Here is a 20,112-nt window from a genome sequence, read left to right on the forward strand (position 1 = left end):
GATTAGCGCGCATGTTCACTCGCTTTTTTCGGGTAACACCCTACCCGTGGATGAAGAAATGTTTTTTTTCTTCCCCTTTCTCCCTCCAAGAGGGTAAAGTGAAGTGTTCCTGTTATTGTCTTCTTTCATATTCACACTCAGTGATGTGTCTGCCTTTTTGTCTGTATTGGCTCCAGTGCAAAAAAACTGAAATTCAATAGATATATATACACACACACACAATTAAATGTAACAATTTTATTATCCAAATAGATACAAATGTAAAAAAACAATGTGATTGGTGCCGTGAAAGGCAACACAGCAGGATGGCATTTACAGTATTTCTGTAGACTTCGTTTTTAGCCCCTGGACGACTTGGATGTTTCACAGCTATCTGGAACCGACTTCCGACTGTTTTGAAAGCTTTCCTAAATTCAGCAGCCAGCTTGTTAGTCTGGAAAATGTAAAAATGATAGTCACGCTCCCCTGAGATCGTTTACAACATGACAAAGAACTGTCCATTAATCACAGACTTAAAAGAGGAAACCGAGAGTGGCCGGGGTCTGATGTGCACGTATGTCATTCCGAAGCTTTGTCTCATACCGGGCAGCAGGAGGATGAGGACAAGAGGTAAAAAGGTCAAGACTCAGGCTCCAGGCGTGGAAGGACGGGGAGGATTAGGTTCCCGAACGAGGAGTCTTGAGTGATGAAGAAGCCTGATGAGTGTGTGTGTGCATGCTGAAAGAGAAGACACAGTCAAACGTTTATGTTAGCACACCTGTATGAGGAGTTTCTACTGAACACATTCACCAGTTAATAATCATATTGATTAAACAAATGAGACATACTTGTCTTTAAAAAGGTGCTGGTAGACGGAATTACAGAGAAACCTTACAGCACAGTAGCCATGGACAAATGTAGGAGGTGTTAGTTCGACTTGCTTAAGTTTTTGTGTTTTCACTCTCGCACATTAAATCACATTACAGTGTTTGAGGATGATGCGCCAAAAACCACGCAGTGACCGTGGAGCCTCTTTGTACTTCTGTGAGATGTTTCATGTTGCCTTGAAATCTCTCTCTCTCTTAAAATGATTTTCAGACTTCTGTTCAAGCCGGTGACTGGTATTGAGCTGCTGTTCAAACATGTTTCAGTACAGGTGCCTTCGTGCTTTTACAAAAATTGAAGTGTGACTGCATTAATAGCGATTTGTCATGCCACTTGTTGCAGTGTGGAAAAGGATATGAAGTCTTCTCTTCTGTCTCACCTGCAGGGCAGCTTTCTGCTGGGCAGCGATGTGCTGCTGTTCTGCGCTGTCCCTGAACTCCTTCAGACTCGGTCTGGACAGAGAGATGCTACAGGATGAGAGGGCAAGGAAAAAAGAGAGACAGTTTATAATGTTATGGTGTAACTGGAAATTTGTTGACAATACCCTTTTGTATACAAGGATATACTGTATATGGATATACGATATCAATGTTTAATTTCCCCCCATAAAAATGTTTCTCCAAGGTTTTGACTGAGATAAAACTCCTGTTACCCTCTATGGCTGGACACTAACCCTACCTGGCTCCAGGAGTGTTCATGGACTGATTCTGCATCAGCCGTCTCCTCTCCTTCTCCAGCTCGGCCAGGATCGCCACCCGTGCCTTGTTCGGGAAGGCTGGATTGGAGTAAATGCAGATGATTGTGTTAACCACACAATGTGATAACCAATGGTAAATTAGAAAAAAATACACATCTGCATTTTACTGTCTTGTTGAGTTGCAGATATATAAAGGTTAAAAGGGGTAAAAAAAAAAAAAAAAAAAAAGAACATAGTTATTTAATACTTTACAGAGCAGATGTGTCAGATTAGAATGACATTTAATCACAAAACAGATCAGGTTAAAAATGACAAATATAAATAAAAATCCATCTCCACAACTGACCAGATATTGGTGGTGAATATCATCATACAATTTTGCTTCTGTAATTATGCAGTGAGAGAACCTTAGATGGCAGATTGGTGAAGACCACAAACTGAGCACATATAGACCTATAGACAGTAGTTTTATGCTCAGTTTTTGTAGTAACTGTGGATTTCTTTTAGCTTTCATGCATCAAATTGTAGCACTCTATTAGCGTTTGTAGCTACGCCCCTAGAGTCAGGAGTGGCTACAGATTGCTTGATAAAGACAAAGAACTTCAATACCAATATCGTTTGTCACAAAACAAAATAATTACCTTGTCCTGGAGGATTAGTAGCCATGTCGGTGCAGGTAGCAAGAGGTAGGTGTAAATAACAAACTACAGAAATGATTATATTAATGGTTTAAACAGTATTTGTGTGTGTTTCCTTCCGACCAGCTAACGTTAATGTTGCACTGATGGATAACGTACAACGTTAAAAGTCCCCCTGGAAGATAAATGGAACTTAAACTTGAGTTGGCTAAACTACACAGACTTTGCTGTTGTACACCACTGTAACAGTAACTGAAAGTTTAAAATAACGATAAAACTCGTGGTTATATATTGTCGGTCCGTCGCATTTTTCCTCTTGAAACAGTTACCGGTTTTTTTCAGCTAGGAAGGTCAGATAGGAGGATATGAGACGAGGTCTCACTCTTCTCTATTTCCGGTAACCAGTAAACGAATCATGGACCAAGAGAACGGCACAGGATAGTAAACAAGCATAATTATTAAAAAAATATTATGAGCTCTTTAAATGAATCAAGATATCATATGGAGGCCCACTTATTTGGAGCCCAGATGTCTGTGGAAAATATATGCACACAGGAAATCAAATACAAATTGTTTGATCCTCTTGAGGATCAATAAAGTATTTCTAATTCTGATTTCTGATTCTGATTTCCTCAAATGTTAAATGTATATGGTCAATAAAGTTAGCACATCAGTTGTGTGCTTGTTATGTAATTACTTCGTCATGTGCACAAGTTATTTAGTCTAGAGCACAAATTATTGATAGCACAAATAATCCAAATTTTGACCACCTGCTTAAAGTGATCAATAAATATGAGCGTGAACATTCAATCTTGACTTTGGGAAATAGATAAATAAATATTGGTTAATAATAATAATTAATAAAACTTAAGGTCCAGTTACTAGCTTATTTCCTTGGCTTTCAATCACATTTCACGGTCCTCTTCAGCAGATGAAGTTTGCTCAGTTGTCATGGAGATAGTTTAGTGACAATGACAGGGAAACATTTCCATGATAAATGAGCTCTGGAAAATGCTAGTGAGTAGACCTTGAGTTAAGAATGTTTTTTGTCTAATTAAATGTAATAATATTTTTATTAATATTTTATTCATATTGACTGCTTTTTAGATGATGTTTCCTTCCATTTTTTTGTTGTGCGGTGTGGTGTTACAAGCTAATAAACTTGGTAAAAAAAAAAAGCAGGGTTAGAAGTTTCAGTTGACTGATCTTCTCGATAGACGATCTTTAGCATTTCATTCGTTGCTTGTTGTCACGTGATACATATGTTTACATCCGGGTTCGTGTAGTTTAACGTCCGGAGCTGCGCAGTGGGAGTCAGCTGACAGTTGTGACCAACCAGCGGGTGTAACATCTCAACTGAAGAGACCCTTGAACGGAGAAAAAAAAAAAGCCTCCCTCTGTCTATACTAACCGTATCAGCCGTGGAGAACCGGACAGCCGTTACCACCGATACCCGGTCACGTCTTCTCGCCTCCTGCAGGATGAGTGTCGGCGCTCCGAGAGGCCTGGCCAGCTCGGGGCAGAAGCCTATCGCGGAGATCCTCCACCCGCTGTCCGCCTCCGAGGAGCCGCTTTCCGTCACCGTCAACGTCGAAGGGAACAAGGTAGGGTCTGCTGGGGCTGTACCGGACACCGGTTTGGCGGTTTGAAAGCAATCAGGGGATGGAGAGAGGACGGTTAACCAAACTAAACTCTGTACACTAACCTGTTTTCAGGCAGCCACCAGTGTCTATGGCTAAATCCACAAAGTAAGAAGTAGCAAACTGGTGGAAGTTAAATGGAGAAAACGGGATAAACGTGAATCATCGCCCTTTTCTGGTTAATGTTAAATGTTTTTCTTTCCATGTTAGGTTTACTGCCCATGACTGGAGGTTAGAGCCTGAACCGTTTTGAGTTTGTCACTGAATCACTGTTGGATGAAAGAAAAATCTCAAAAACCAAAAAACAGTGTTTTAGCTAGCTGTGTCTTATAACGGTACTTACGTTTTATTACAATACAGCAAATAATCACAAAAACATTAAAAACAAACAAGCACAGAGAAAAGGAAAAGAGGGAAGACATCTTACTAATGCACAAATAAACTCACAAATACACACACAAGGCTACTATGTGTAATGTGTTAACACCATTTCAATTGGATTAGCCTAGGTTTTAACATGTGTTGCACTACACTGACTCCAGTTTACACATATTTTGGTTAGAAAACAGATTCTCTCGTTGCACTTTCTAAAAAGAGACTTGACATCATTATCAGCCTAGGTGTGCCATATAAACAAGGATGGACCAAGCCAATAAATCACGAAAGCTTTTATTTATCCTGCTGTTGTTTTACTTAGGAGTAACAACCTTAGCAACCACTTTGGTTTTGCAGTTAATTATTGCCAACAGGAGATGCTATGATAAGTCTGCCCAACAAGGTTACTTTGCATGGTAAAGTACTTTCCTTACTTCCTGAATACCCAGAGAGCCAACCGGAGGCAAAAACAACCTCCACACAAATTAAAAATGTGAAGCCTGTAAGAGTTCCCCTGTCTACTCCTGTCACCAAGGAGGTTATAGTTCTGGTCCCAGTCTGCTAGCAGGATATTCAATGTGTCAACACATTTCAATAAAGTTTAATGGAAAGTTAGACCGTGGGCCAGGGAACAATGATTTGTCTTTGGCAAGATTTTTTTGGGAAGGATTTCTTAACATTGCATTCTTAAAATGTTTTAACTTTTTTTTTGTCTAATGAACTTACTAGAATGACAAAATCTTGTACATATATGCCATGATTGTCTGTCAGCAATTTTGTAATTTTATAATGCAAACCCAGATCCATCGCAGATTTAACATTTATAAACATTTCTTATTATAAAAGAATACATTTGGAATATTGTACCGCCTTGGTGGATGAATGAGTATCGTCTGGTGTTTTGTCATATTTTAAATATTTATCTAAGCAATCTTTTTTTTCTATGCACCTTCCATAAGAATAATAATCCTCTGAACAGATTTTGTATAGCAAAACTCAATTGTCTCATTGTTTGTTTGTGTTTTTTGCCTTCTTTCTTTTATTTTATTTTTCCTCCTGGGGTCCACGTGAAAGTTTTTGCAGTACTTTAGTGAACATAGTACACACAATGTTAAACAACCAAATCCTGTCATTGACCTGCTGCTAAGGGTTCAGTCTTAGTTTCTTAACCCGAGAAAGCAAACAGGAGTTTGTGTTTGTACAGACATTCTTGAAAATCTGGAATTTGCATGACTGATCATGACATTTTTACTCAGTCCCACAATATCAATAATGTAGTGATATGAGATTTTGGGTATGACTATTAGTGTTTGCGCACAATATTTAATCACATCCTTAAGTAGAGGTTGATGTCATTTAATATGCCTTTTTCACAGGAGATATTTTGACATGTCATGTCTTTCTGGGAAGCCATCATTAATGTTATTACTAACACCTGTGTGTTTCCTACTATGACTAGTCAAGATGTCTGCTGTGAAAAAGGCCTATAACGATAGTTATATCTGTGTGTCTGAGTGTGGCTGTGTTGCAGTGGCTTTGGTTGTTCATTCACAGTGGTGTAATGATGCAACGCAACGTAACTATCTGAACTGTGATTACCAGTGCAGGTTAGCATCACAGTGTAAAAAAAAAAAAAAAAACTTACAGGCTGCTGACTTCGTAAGTCAGCAGCCTGTGAGTGAGAGAGGCGAGACAGAGGGGTAGCACTTTTGTCGACACTGATTGAATTGGAAAAGTTGCACACATGCCCACTTCAGGTGATTTAAAAATATATAAATAAAATAAAAGTGTGTGTGTGGCAGAAAAAAAGTGATTAAGGTTGAACATTAGCTTCTCTGCTTTCCACATCTGCACCTTAACCTGTTTCAGGAACTAAGTTGTTCCTTCCTCATGTGAGGCAAGATGTGGGCCCAGAGGACATTAGTGTGTTCAGATTAAATCAGATGTGGCGGTACACGTTGTTGTAGTGAGAGATTTGGTTGGTAGCTTTATTTTCACAATCTTCTTTCGATGATGCAGCCCTGCTGCCTGAGTGTTCTGCCTACCTTCCAGTTGGAGTGTTTACATTTTAGTCTTTGTTTACATTTTAACATTCTGTTGCCTGCAGTCCCTGCTGCTGTTTGCTAATGAGATCTTCAGAGACCTTGCTAAAGCACCTAGAAGTAGAAAATCAACCCCATAATTCTCTTTTCTCTAATAATAATGTGTCCAAATCCACAGGTTGTCTCTTCATTTGAGGAGACACTTTCCAAAGCCTCCACTTTTGTCTAGTTATTTGCCTTTTTATAGCTTTCCTGAGCACTTTTGCTGTGTTTTGATGGAGCCTGTGGAGGAAATTTGTCATTTGCTCTCTACTTGCTGCTATAAAAAACACTAAAATTTAAAGTGCTAGAACAAATCTCACAGCACATATTTTATACTGACGTAGCTGTGGAAGAGTGTCATCTGTGAATAGCCTATAAATAGTTTTGCATCAATTTGATAGTGATATATTGATCAGATCTGTAGATCCAGATACTGATTGTATTGATTAATGCAACAAGCGCCTACTTTTGTCCGAAAGTAGAAAGGATGCCATGAAGGGCACTTCGCGGGAAAACTTATCGTCTTTTATAAAAGTCATAACTAGCCATTGTTTTCCCACAGTTGGAATATTTTGTATTAAGCCTGTGGAAATGTATCCCCAGCCCACAAATGCTCCATTTCTCTCCTCTCGTCCATCATTCAGTTAGAAAGACGGGAGTAGTGTCAGATGATGTAGAGTGTGTACGCAGCAGCAGCCTCAACAAGAGCCCCATTTACAGAGAGAAACAACGGCATCAGCATCAGTCTATCAGCTCTTTGTTTGCAGCTTTTCCCATAGCAACATCCGAATTTGATATCACCATGGTCTCTGTCCACGCAGGAAGCAGGGCTGACCAATGGCACGCCGGTTGAGACGTCGAGTCCCGCCTCCGCGTCCTCGCTGTTCAACAGGCTGCAGCTGGACGACGACCTGGAAGCAGACGTCCGGGACCTCTACACCTCCACAGAAACCCGTGACCTTTTTGTCACAGTCGACGACCCAAAGAAGCACGTCTCCACTATGGAGACCTACATCACCTACAGAGTCTCCACCAAGGTCTGCTATTGGCCGGTGTCATGGTAACACTGTCCACCTGGTTTTCTTTGGACAATAGGGGCTGTGTTAAACTTCTATCTAATGGGATTATAGCGGTTGTGTAGCATGTTTTAGCCCACCTACCAAGGTGGTAGCCTAATCCATCATAGTCTTCGTTTCATTGTGCTTTATTATTGTTTCAAAAACTCATCTTGGTGGTGTATTCTAGGCAAGTTTGATATCCAAGTGCTAAGAGCTGTCTCATGAACAGCAATGTTTTTTAATATAAGAAACTTCAGTTTTTATATTATATGTTCCTCAACATCCATATCTGCTTGTACCCATTCAGCTTCTCAGCTGCTAACTCTTAAATCCCAGGCAGTTGGACCTTTTTTCTTGCTTTGTAAAATGCCGTGCTGTAATGTTAATACACACAATTAGTATTTAATGGGATAAAACATGCAAAACTACCAGTATGGAAGATCTAAGGTACCCTTTGGAGGTTTTGATCACTATTAGCATTATGGAGCAATGTTTTTATGAATGGGTTCCCGCATTGTTTGTATCTTGAGCACATGCACACTTCTCACCATCGTTCCCACTATTCGACTGATCGACAGTTTGTGGCGGTAATGTGCCCAGAAACGTAGCAATGCGCCAACAAAGGCAGGGAAGAAAAAAACTGGATGTAAACAATTAATCTTAGAAATTCTTCCAAAAATTGGCTTTGCAAATGAAGGAAATGCACTCGCCACATTTGTTAGGCCTCAAGAATGCACACAATACGATTTGTTGAGAAACACTGAATGTAGACATAACTTTGTTTTTCTACAAGAAAACTCCACAGGGCACCTTTAAGAACATAAAAGATAGAAATAAAATAGAAATTTCCTAAATTTCAAACATTTATTAGAGGTGAACCACCATATGGTATTGGCTTGTGACTCTTAAACTCACTCACTCACATTTAGCAGGCTGCAGATTCTACACAAGGGGGAGCTGTTCAGTCATTGTCCCACCAGTTCTACACAATGCCAACCTGTGCCACCTACAGGAATGCAAAGTAATCGCAGCAGCTGCAGCAGTTTAGCACTACAGACATACCAGTGTCGCCACCTTCAGGCAAAGAATGTATCCCAGGGGTGACTTTTTCCTTAACCTTCCCATAAAAGATTTATATTCCAGAGGTGAGATGAATTCAGTAACTTATGTGTTGTTTACCAGGTGGATCCATCCTTCAAATGTCGCTGCTGGTAAACAAGAGCAGGAAGATCTCAGAGCCACCACTCTGCCTGACAGAACTTAATTTGTTCTGACTTTCAGCAGTGAATCGTAGCTTTGGATGCCTTTCCATCATGTAATGAAAGAAACAGATTCAGAGGGAGACACTGCCAGGAGCTCTTGGGTGGCGTCATGACAACAGTTGCTATGTGCACTATGGTGCTTTGGCTCAGAGGTTGCAGACAAATATCACAGCCCAATATGAACACAAAGTGTTAATTGAGAGCATATGGGGGGTGCCTTTTAACACTATATTGTCAGAGCGAGAGAGAGAGAGAGTGTGTGTGTGTTTGTGTGTATGCACTAGGGCTGCACGATATGGTAAAAAAAAAATCATATTGCGATTATTTTGACAGATATTATGATTGCGATATGATTCACGATTAGTGGGAAAGATCATTTTTGCATCACGTATTTCATTTTCACTGAAAAAAACTATTAAAATCATGATGATGTGATGATCGTGTTTTCTTACATCTGGAGATTGAAATTTGTAGGCCAGGGCATCTCTGCAGCACTACAGTACTTCATTGTAATGCTGTTTTGTCACACAATTGACCTTTTATCAAAAAATTGCAGCTTCTGCGATTTGGATATTGCACTTGGCCATATTGCGATTTTGTTAATATTTCGATAGATTGAGCAGCCTTGGTATGCACACTGTCAGCTATATTTCAAGGTCAATAAGCATATACAGTAATCCTGAATGTGCTGAGATGAACAGAGACATGGCCGACCTCCAGTCTAGTGTGGGCATATGAATTCTACTGCTGTGTGCAAACGTACTGTACTTCCATTTATGAACTTATTGACTTATTATACAATGAAAACTAATAATAAATAACTAAACCAATCATTAATACGCTTATGTTTAAGCTGTGACGTGAAACATGATTCATTGCTACTGATCAATTTAAATCCTGTAAATTGTTTTTTTAAAAATAGGTAATTGTACAAACTCGTGTAATATTTTTCACGTTTGACTATTTTAGCCATTTTAACAAAATGATGGCGCAGTAGTCTGTCAGTAATAGCTGAATCTGGAAACAAAAAAAATATTTGATAATAGACTAAATATTCAGATGTAATAGGAAAGTCAAGTAAAGATACAGTGGTATACAGTGTAATATATGTAAAGCATAAAAAAATAACTCAAGTAAAATCTACTTTCCTTGACCAAGCACACCCAGGGAATTTGCAGCCAGCGCCCTCTTTGATTTCACAAGGCTCCTAGTCAATATACTGGATTTCTCTAGCCCTCAGGCCCCCAGTTACACAAGGGTTTGGGTCCCTTTTCAGTGTTGTGTTAAATTAAGGGTCAGAATTGGGCTTTTAGTAAGTAATAAACACTGTATCCTCCTCGGTAACACAGCAACTATGCTTGTGTGTGTTTTTCTTCAGACAACAAGGATAGAGTTTGACCTGCCGGAGTACTGTGTGCGACGGCGCTACCAGGACTTTGACTGGCTGAGGATTAAGTTGGAGGACAGCCAGCCGACCCACCTCATCCCTGTAGGTTAAATGAGCCACTATGCAGCCTTCTGTCCTGCTTTCCATCGAGAAACGCTTCATTTATGTTCTCTGCTCTGCTTCTCCTCTTTCCTCCTCCTCTATCCCTCTTGTCTCCAGCCGTTGCCAGAGAAGTTTGTGATGAAGGGCGTGGTCGACCGTTTCTCGGAGGAGTTCGTGGAGACGAGGATGAAAGCTCTGGACAAGTTCCTGAAGCGAGTTGCCGACCATCCCGTCCTCTCCTTCAACCCACATCTAAACACTTTCTTGTCTGCCAAGGTAAGACAACACAAGGGTGGGAAGTTCAGGGACATTTTGGTCTTTTATAAGAATGTATGTCCATGATCACTGCTTCACCCCTTAACAACAACAGTAAAAATGTTTACTGATGTAAAAGTTTGTACATCTGCTGCTTCAGGCTGGGTAGTTTTTGGCTTTGGCTCAAAATTGTTCTGTATTTGACACACACACACAAAGTCAGGCGCTCTCTCTCGGAAGGTTATAAACTGTAATGACTCCTTCATTCAGAGACACAAGGTGGACAGTCAGTGCTTTTCACTGTCACATGCTTGTATGCAATTCATTTTATGCAGCACCTTGCGTGTTTTAATGCAAATAAGAGATCTTTCAGTAAAATGCAATACCACAAAGTACAGAGCTTCTGCTTCTTTACGTGTGCGTGTGTTTTCTCCACATCTGCCATCAGTCACAAATTTTGTCTCTAAGTACCTGAGACACAAGACAAAACTTTACTGATCCCTGTGGGGGAAATGAGGTTATTGTAGCAGTAGCGCATAAGCATACTAGAACAGTATCAAATCTTTTTTTTTTTCTCCTTTTAATATTTATTTCAAAACCATACAGGCTTATTAAACATTCAATATTTCAAGTAGAGCAGGTCGAACAATTGAACAAAAATGAAACCAAGAACAAAGAAAGCCATAATTACAGGGTTGAAAGAAAGAGCATCCAAATTATTACTTAGCCAAAGTGCATTCTAAGATTTACAAAAATTCAAAGACTCTTTTAAAGATGACATATCATGAATAAAAACATTAAATAAAGGTTTAGTGTTGCCAAATTTACATTTGTGAATGAAAAAAATTTCCACAACAATCATACTATTAATTGTTAAATCTTTTGATTTGTCCTCCAGTACAATGCCAAATTTAACATCATTGTAATCGAAAGATCGGACACCCAAGTTATTTTGATAAGCCCAAATACAGAAACTATCCCAAAATATCTTTGAATAAACACATGAGAAAAAGAGATGCTCATCTGTTTCAATGTTAGCTAAACAAAAAGTACAAACATTGTCCTCAATATTAAATTTTGAATGTAAAAATTCTTTGCATGGATAAACATTATTTAACAATTTGAAACGTACCTCTTTAGCTTTGGGTGGGACAGGAAGTTTTAAATAGGTACATCTAAACTTTTTTTATATTTTGACTGGTGAAACCCTCCATAAGAACAGTATCAAATCTACAATGTAAAATGTGTGGTAAAACACTGAAGGTAATAAAACAGTAGAAGAAGCTGTCTGTTCACAAAATGAAGAAAGTCCTCTTACCTGTTTTATTGCCACATTAATGCATTTGCTTCATTCCCATGTAGTGGGATTCATGATATAATGTTGCCTGTTGTGTGTCTGCAGGACCTGAACAAGCGTCAGGGTCTGGCCCTGCTGACCAAGGTGGGCGAGTCAGTGAAGCACGTGGCCGGAGGCTACAAGCTGCGGGCGCGGCCGGCCGAGTTCTGCGCCATGGGAGAATACTTGGACACCTTCAGCCAGAAACTGGGGACCATCGACCGCATCGCTCAGAGGATCCTCAAAGAGCAATCAGGTAGCAGACCAGTAGAGAAGCCTGATGACATAAAATGACCCATGCCACTCCAAGGGTGATGATTCATTGTAAATCAGTTTGAAAAAGAGAAATAAATTCACAAATAATTTTAACAGTACAGGTTTTAAACAGGAGCGTAAAAGATGCATTTGTTTTTCTCTTTGAGCTGATTTACCAATTCAATTATCATTAACACAGAGCCTTATTGTGGTGAAACTTTACATATAAGCCCTGCGATGTAACAAGCACTTTCAGTGGCTAGAGAGCTGAAGCCACTTTTTCATAGTTACTTCTTCCAACGGTGTATTTTAGGCACCAGGAAGCAACATTTTGAAACAGCGGTCTGTGCTGCTTGCAACATGGCCTCAAGTAGTACTCCTTGTAGTTCTTCTCTCAGCAGACCTTCTTACTGGCAGCTATTCGTATGTGCTACAACACAGTGCTTGTGATTAGCTTGTGTCATGAGATGGTTCAGTCTTGAGCCGGGTGGCTAACGCTAGCTTGTATGAATTTATCTGCAGTATTGACTTTTTCAGTGCTGTAGTGTTTGGTTTGGAGAAATCCCCACAGACCTTTGGGCCTTGTTTTTGATAAGTGCAAGCCTAACTCATGCATGACAAGTGATTCTGTAAATACCTGTCATCTGCCGTGTGAAATGCTCGTCGACACCATCTGTTCGAGTTTTAGATGTGCTGCAGTTTATGGCCTGTAGCGTAAACGAAAGGTCCTTGTTTCCATATTGGAGGAGATAAGATGGGAACTCGGGGATAATATAGATAATGAAGGCCTATGAGCTGGCAGAGAGTGTAAAAAAGCAAATGCCGTGCATGCTTGACTCAGCCGGGCGTTTAGCCATCACCCTCTCTCATGTGTAATTTACAAATATAGATTTAGCAGTAGAACATGGCGATCCCTCCTTATCACCTGTGAGGAAAGAGAGAAAGTTCTGCTGTGATTTGTTTTCTAGTCCAGCAGTGTCTTGTGTTGTTGCAGAGTATTAGCCACTCAAACTTAAAATCTAGACACAGAGTATCCACAGGTCATTAAGTAGACCATAACTCTTCTTTTCTTAATTTCTTACTTGGCTGTCTAACCACCTCTTTTTGCTTCTACCCCCTCTAGAGTACCTCACAGAGCTGCGTGAGTACGGCACCGTGTACTCCAGCTGGGCGGGGTCTGAGGAAGAGCTGCGGCGCCCCCTGGAGGGCGTTGCTGGCTGCGTGACGACGTGCTGTGGATCGCTGGAGGACCAGAGTGACAGCATGAGCCAGGACTTCCTTCCTGTACTCAGAGAGTACGTCCTCTACATAGAGTCCATGAAGGTGAGAGGGACGAGGGATGTCGTACAGGAAATGTTTTGTTTAGTTTATAGATCCAGAGAGCTGGATACGGTACAGCGAGTCAGCCTGGTGGTCAATTAGCGACTGCGGTACTGCCACAAAAAAATCTCCTGCAGCCAAAAAAGCATTACCCCTGTAGACATCCATTATTAAAAAAAATAAATAAATATGAGAGTAACTACTCTATCTTGCCACACACGCTGTGTCCCAAACACTCTGTTTTTCCTATGATTGAATACTTTTTTTTGTTTTGTTTTCCAGGATCTTTCTGGAGCAGTTTCACCACTACCCGCAATTTGTTTAATGTCTGCATTGTGGGAGAATAGTGTGCATCAACAGCACATGCAGAAATCGTCCAAATTTAGTATGCTCACTATCTGGTTTGAGTAAACCTGATTTTGTCCCTTTTCCAGTGTGAACATACTACATACTAAAAACCTGCTGAGAATTAGGTTGTAGTATGGCTTTGGGACACACCTGCTTCTTATTTGAGGCTGAACAGAGGAAGTGGCATCTGAGATTCTGCATGTGTCCCTTCCTGTCCCTCACCAAGCTGCTGATTCAGCATATCTCTCCCTGTTAATTATTTTTCACATGTTGTCTCTCTCAGAAATATTACAGTATCGGTAAATGTCACACTAACAGTGCAAAGTAAAACAGCTGATGTTTTCTGGTTGATTACAGAATGTTTTGAGGAAGCGAGACCAGAGCCAGGCGGAGTACGAGGGTCGACTAGAAGCAGCCATATTGCGCAAACAGGAAGACAGAACACCAGTAAGATTCCTCCTTCCTCTCATCTGAATCTGAAGCTCCTTTCACACATAGGTCTTAAAATTGCTGTGTTTACTGTTGCTATTTCTGGCATTGTCTATAGTTTCCCAGAGTTCATTTCTGGATATTACTTTCTATCCCTAAAATTTCTCTGTTGTAAGCACATGATGTGACATTTAAACATTTTAATACAAGTGTTTTAACTATACAATTAACTAAACTTCACAAAAATGATTTTATAGTCCATCAATGAGTTAATTTCTTCAGAGTATTTAAATAAAAGCTTTTAGTGCTGATAGGATTAGTTGGATATCGTTTGTCCATACGCAACACTAACTCCACAAAGAAAGACTCAGGATTTGAGAGGGAGAGTTGGTGGAAGTCTTCTGTCACTGTCAAATTTCTCTAATACAACCCTCTCCTCCAAAACTCCCGCACCACCCAGATCCCTGTGGTAGTACTCCTGTAGCCTGTAGTCTTGTATTATGTCCCCTGAAGGCCCCTGTAGCTGTAGTCTTCTCTGTCTCGCCGTAGATGCCGGTGGAGGTAGAGAAATGCCAGGACAAAGTGGAGTGTTTCAATGCTGACCTGAAGGCAGACTGGGAGCGCTGGCAGAGCAACAAGAGACAAGACTTCAAACAGCTTCTCACCAGCATGGCCGACAAAAACATCAATCACTATGAAAAGGTACGCAGGCTGCTGGAAAGCACTATGTAATGACTTAAAAACACTGCAAAAGGACTTTAAATCTCTTCGGGATAAAAAGATTTAATTGTCTTGTGATCGTTGATCAAAACATCTTAATAGTTAAAACAGAAACAGAAAATATTATCTGTATTGTGTTGGGATGTATTCACAGATTTAGCTTTTCAGAAAGTCTTAGGCCCAGTTCCAATGACCTCCCCCGACATTTTTCCTTTTAATTATAATCACTTGTTGTTAACCAGCGCTATGTATGTGTAGTTGTTTGTCGTATGATGGCAGATGCTGATTTAGTCGGACAGAGCTGTTTCACTTTCATCAACAGAAAGTTCATTAAACTGCATTCAGACATACAGTCTGAAATATCAGCCTCGTGCTAAACTGTGCACAGAAATGTCTGTGTCCAGGTAAAATGATTTCACAAAGTGCTGTCCCATTCCTCAGACTGCGTTTGGTCACATACTTAGGCTAATGTCATGTCCATTAAAGTCTGTGAGGGTTCAGTGCTTAAGGCTTAGTGGGGACATCGGAGCTGGCCCACAGCACAGACATTAACCGGCTTTTTTCTGCGGCAACAAATGACGACAAAGGAGACGTTGGTTTTCATGTTTCCCACAATAACACTAAAAGTGTCAGTGGAGAAGAGAAGGTTATGGATGCGTGTCATTACAATACCTGAGATACCAAAATAACACTTTAAAAAAAGTATTTTAAACATGTTTCAATACAAAAATCTATTAATCTATAAATTTCTGAAATGCATCAGTGGTAACTGTTTTAACATGAAATTAAAAGTATTATTATTCACATCAAGAAATATCTGATCATGGAACATGTTTTACTCAATGCTCAACAAGTCAGTCAGTACTCAAAAAAAGTATTGTTTCTATAGATGATACCCACAGGTCTGCAGTAAACACATAATGATAAGTCAATACTGTAAAATAATTTAGTATGTGTAGCAAGCTGAGCTTTGGGACCAGAGCCAACGGAGAACTCAGTCAGTTGTTGACCTTTTGTTTATCCAGGGTAAATTCACTGAACATGAATGCTCTTTAGCAGAAACGTTCACACTCACAGTTACACACACTCACACCTGGAAGTTGCCCAGTACAACATCTACTCAAGCAATAAGGAGTTAAATTCTTTGCTCAAGGGCAACAACGTGGTGGCAGTGAGGGAGGAGTGAGGACTACTTTTTCACTTACACCAGATTATCTCACCAGTCCGAGGGTCGAAGTAGTGATCCCAGACGGTCAAAAGCTGGCTTCTCAACATTACTGGCAACAGTGAGAATAAATCTAAAGCTGAACAAAGTGTGTGACAAAAACAGATACATTCTGTATTTACATGAAGCTGCCACTGATTATTACACTCCCTCTGTCTCTCCCTCTTTCCCTTTCACTTCATTTTTTGCCTCCGTCGACTGTCTTCATCCATCTCCACCCTCTGCAGTGCCAGGCAGCGTGGGAGTCGCTTATAACGCTCCTCCAGGACAAACAGACTGAGGACAAAACGAGTGAGACGAACTGAAACACCTCCTCATGTGTCGGCCCCCTCTCTGTCTAACACACTCTCTCGTGCCAAGGAAAAGGACCAACCGGGGCAGCAGACTTGAACTGCTGGACTTTGCCCCTGTTCTCCTGTGAGATGATTGTACGGAGGGGAGTCGTCTCTCTCAGTGATCTGACCTGCGAAGGAGGTAACGGATGGTGCATTCAAGGCTGGCGGGGAAAGAGGAGAGACCTACTATGTACAGACACTTTTTGTTTTGTTTTTTTGTCGTTGTTCTTATTGACTTTTTCTACTTCATATTTCCAATTAACAGTTGCCAATGCTGCTTGTGTTTATTTAACCGCGGCCTCAGAGAGGCATTTTTTCTGTCTGTTCTCTCCATGTTCACATTTAGCCAAGTGTTATGGATGACTCTTTAGCGTTGCAGAAAACAGATACAATAATATTATTTTGCGTGGGCATGAAGTATTCAGAGCATCCCCGAGATTTTTTTCCCTGTCAGGTTGTAAAAGCCTTTGGAAATGTAACACTAAAACTCTCCACTGATACAAGACTCATTAAATTCTCTTTCATCTCTTAAAGGGACCACATTGGCTGTAAATTTGAATCTTACTACTTAATACTTAATTTAAAGGACCATACCCATTCATGAAGCTAAGCACAGATCCACACAGCAGATTTGGTTATACATGTGTTTTGAGTGCAGTGTAGCAGCACCACCTAGTGGTTAACCTGCTAATAGTTTTCATTCTTTTGAAACTGGTGGCTAATACCTCTGTTGGATTCTCCTGATAGCACATGTTTTGTTTTAGTTTTTTTAATTTATTTTTTTACCATGGCCATTTATACCTGCTGTAGGGATTTCAACTTCTTCTTCAAGCGAAGGCTTTAACTTAGTTGGGGATGCTAAAAGGAACAGCGGGCAGAAAACGTCTGCATTGGGAACATGCGGCATTATTGCACCTCATTAACAAAATGTGTCTTGTTTTAAGAAGAGAAAGTCTCGAAGGCTGGATATGACCTGAAATAACCTTTTAGAAAAGAGTTCAGAGTTTAGAGCTGTCATTGAGGCTTCTGGGAAATCTCTGCGGTGTCACCTGAGGAGTTGGATAGACCAGTGCTACAAAATTAGTTTTGTGAAAGCTCTTCAGGTCAGAGCCAGATGTTGCAAAAACTACATTCTGAGTGATACACCCTTTTACTTTAAAATCTAACGAGACTAAATGACTCAGTACTGTGGAAATGGTTTACAGTTTAGTTCTGTTAATCCCCTCTGACTGAGCAGTTTGACGATGTGACCTTGTCTGCTCAGCTTTGACGCATTTTTCTTTGACTCACATTTTTAAGAAGGTGTGGTAGCACTGCAGCATGTACGGCGACCAACAGCATTTTTGCGTAACACTTGTTTCCTTTTATGGGTTTTTTTTTTTTGGCTCAAAATGTTGTTGATGATGTGGCCTTGCCTTGAAGGAAAAATCCATTCTGAGATATTCTGTTATAAATACATCAATGCCTCATCTTTGATGAACCCACTTTATTTAGTGATTTCTGACTTTTCCCAAAATGGCTTTCAGCCATAGAAGATAAATGCAGCTTGCTGAGAGTTTAATGTTATTCCTTTTAATATCCTGGCTAATTTGAATTTCCTCAGCCGTACTGCGAGCTCATTACGGTCAGCATAAAGTAGCGAAAACTCAACCAATGATGACCACGGGCAGACTCAGTAAGGGACATCTTCATCAGAACCACATTTACAAAGACACTGATTTGAACTTTTGTTCATTTGTGGCACAGATCCCACAGTGTTGTAACCTCATGAACAGAATTTTTTTCCCCCAACAAATGTAATAATAACTTCTGTTTGATGACGAGTTTCTTCAGCGTCATTTCATTTACTGAAAGGATTTTCAGAAATAAAGTGCTGATTTGACTTGTTGCGGTCTGTGAGAGGCTTTGTTAAAAACAGAGAAATCTCCTGTGTTTTTAGTTGTTTCTTTTAAATGTCCTTTGATCTAATTGTCCTGGAATGGCCCTTGTCCTGTTTTTTTAAGCTGATGTCGCATTACTGAGCCTGCCCTCAGTGTAGCCAAATGCGAGTGCTGTAAGACAGCGATGAGAGTAAGTTACTTTGGCTGTTTTTAGTACTTTGTCAGTTCTCTTTTTATTTGTCCTTCATGTTTTCCTCGAGCTTTAAAAGCATGAAGCAGCTTCTTCTTACTACCAGAAGTCAGTGAGGTGGCACATGAAGAAAATAGAATTTTTATTTTGGCATTTTGAATGCAGCCAGTTAGACGGAGAGAAGCTTTCTGAGTAACTGTGTTCTAGTGTCGAGGCAGCTACGAACAGTACTACAGATACACTAATGCACAATTATTGTATTTGTACTGAAATATTAAAATCCACATGTTTCTTTCACATATACTGTAGAAGAAGACCTCCGTTTTTATCCCCAAACTACTGCTAGAACCGTTCCACTATAATTTTCCACATTTTCCATCCTTTTTATGTTAATTTTCATAACTTACATGAACATGCACCACAATGGAAGATATTTTAAAAATGGTTTATCCAAACCTCACAGACTGAGTCACTGTTATTCACTTGGCAAGAGCAGGAATTCAGGAAAGGTAATGCATCACTATTAAGCAAAGTTAAAGGTACCCTGTAGAGTTTTTGACCACTAGTAGCACTATGGAGCAGTGTTTTTGTGAGTGGGTCCCCAATTTGTTTTTTATATATATATATAATTAGTTTTGACTATAAAGTTTCAGATTTCAAAATCTGTTCACCATTTCATATTAGTGCACTGCACTCGGGAACAGAAATGAGAGAGCAAGTTAATATAATGACTTGATAAAGAACTAAGGAATAGGAAATGTAGCAAACATGATAAAAGTTAATCTGATAGGACAAAAAGCGGCTTTGATCACGGTTTCCTTTTAGTTCTGTTTTATTTACTGGATCCGATCGATACTCTGTATCTGTTTGTTTACAGCTGATCACTGTAAATCGTGGCAGTGATTTTTAAAACGAAGGCACGGTGCATCTGTAGGCTTTGCTGCTATAAATGCTGTAAATGAAGTAACTGTACTGACACGGTGTAGTCCCTCATTCGTCCAGGAGTGTTCTATCGTAGAAAAGGTTTCAGTCGTAGTCATCTGGACACTGTTTTCAGAATCAAGGCGTTTGGCTCCCATCCGGAAGTCATTCTCAATTGTACAATTCTACAATTGAGAATGACTTCCGGATGGGAGCCGAAACGTCTTGATTCTGAAAAGTGTCCAGATGACTACGACTGAAACCGTTTCTACGATAACTGTACTGACCTGACCTGAGCATGCACAAGTTATGGGATCATTCAGACTTGATTGAAATGTATTTTTGCTCTGATGGTAATATACTATATAGTCAATATACCCCAATGTACAGCTGAATTATATGGTACAGCTGGGTCTATTTTTGTATAAAAGAAGCAGGAGATCATTGTTGGGTTTCCAATGAGTATGTGAAGTACAATAACACATTTTAAAAGGGATTTTTGAAGATTTGTACCGATGTAAATCTTGCATAGCCAAAATGCTCATTGGAACCCCAACAATAGTTCTCTGATTAATTTACTTCTTCTTACTCATAGCCATTGTAAAATCCCCATCTTATACTAGGTGCCTGCTGATTTATTTTTGCACTATATACATAGGACGGTGTAGTCCCTCATTCGTCCAGGAGTGTTCTATCGTAGAAAAGGTTTCAGTCGTAGTCATCTGGACACTGTTTTCAGAATCAAGACGTTTGGCTCCCATCCGGAAGTCATTCTCAATTGTGTTGTAATT

At 40.0% G+C, this 20,112-nt stretch overlaps 2 protein-coding genes across 4 annotated transcripts; one reads left to right on the forward strand and one right to left on the reverse strand.

Moving 5' to 3' along the window:
• Positions 1 to 222: 222 nt before the first annotated feature.
• LOC122865718 (ints3 and nabp interacting protein) lies at positions 223 to 2,590 on the reverse strand. 2 transcript variants are annotated; one of them, XR_006375532.1, is made up of 4 exons: positions 2,203 to 2,590; positions 1,543 to 1,639; positions 583 to 1,331; positions 223 to 433 (listed from the first exon to the last, which is right to left on the reverse strand). XR_006375532.1 is itself a non-coding variant. In XM_044174542.1 (4 exons), exons 1-4 carry the CDS (start codon positions 2,225 to 2,227, stop codon positions 619 to 621), a joined length of 309 nt encoding a protein of 102 aa, XP_044030477.1. In that variant the 5' UTR covers positions 2,228 to 2,567; the 3' UTR covers positions 223 to 618. The 2 variants fall into 2 exon arrangements, 1 of the variants encoding a protein (XP_044030477.1); XM_044174542.1 differs by having other exon boundaries at positions 223 to 717; positions 1,244 to 1,331; positions 2,203 to 2,567.
• Positions 2,591 to 3,485: 895 nt separating this feature from the next.
• snx30 (sorting nexin family member 30) lies at positions 3,486 to 19,369 on the forward strand. Of its 2 annotated transcripts, XM_044174540.1 has the most exons (9): positions 3,489 to 3,803; positions 7,120 to 7,335; positions 9,997 to 10,107; positions 10,225 to 10,383; positions 11,765 to 11,954; positions 13,077 to 13,276; positions 13,979 to 14,068; positions 14,600 to 14,752; positions 16,223 to 19,369. In XM_044174540.1, the coding sequence occupies exons 1-9, from the start codon at positions 3,681 to 3,683 to the stop codon at positions 16,298 to 16,300; spliced, it is 1,320 nt and encodes a 439-aa protein (XP_044030475.1). In that variant the 5' UTR covers positions 3,489 to 3,680; the 3' UTR covers positions 16,301 to 19,369. The 2 variants fall into 2 exon arrangements, with proteins under 2 accessions (XP_044030476.1, XP_044030475.1); XM_044174541.1 differs by lacking the exons at positions 13,979 to 14,068; positions 14,600 to 14,752; positions 16,223 to 19,369 and adding an exon at positions 13,556 to 13,966 and having other exon boundaries at positions 3,486 to 3,803.
• The last annotated feature ends 743 nt before the right edge of the window (positions 19,370 to 20,112 follow it).

This window comes from Siniperca chuatsi, linkage group LG18 (genome assembly GCF_020085105.1).
Source record: "Siniperca chuatsi isolate FFG_IHB_CAS linkage group LG18, ASM2008510v1, whole genome shotgun sequence".
In the NCBI taxonomy this organism is placed as follows: Eukaryota; Metazoa; Chordata; class Actinopteri; order Centrarchiformes; family Sinipercidae; genus Siniperca; species Siniperca chuatsi.

Bases quoted from the DNA above. Each gene is read 5' to 3' on its own strand.
- snx30 (XM_044174540.1), top strand. From the start codon at position 3,681: ATGAGTGTCGGCGCTCCGAGAGGCCTGGCCAGCTCGGGGCAGAAGCCT. The intron at 7,336-9,996 runs GTCTGCTATTGG...GTTTTTCTTCAG, and splicing joins CCTACAGAGTCTCCACCAAG to ACAACAAGGATAGAGTTTGA. The intron at 14,753-16,222 runs GTACGCAGGCTG...CACCCTCTGCAG, and splicing joins ACATCAATCACTATGAAAAG to TGCCAGGCAGCGTGGGAGTC.
- LOC122865718 (XM_044174542.1), bottom strand. From the start codon at position 2,227: ATGGCTACTAATCCTCCAGGACAAG. The intron at 1,640-2,202 runs GTAATTATTTTG...ACTCCAATCCAG, and splicing joins TACTAATCCTCCAGGACAAG to CCTTCCCGAACAAGGCACGG. The intron at 718-1,243 runs GTGAGACAGAAG...CTTCTCTTTCAG, and splicing joins AGCAGAAAGCTGCCCTGCAG to CATGCACACACACACTCATC.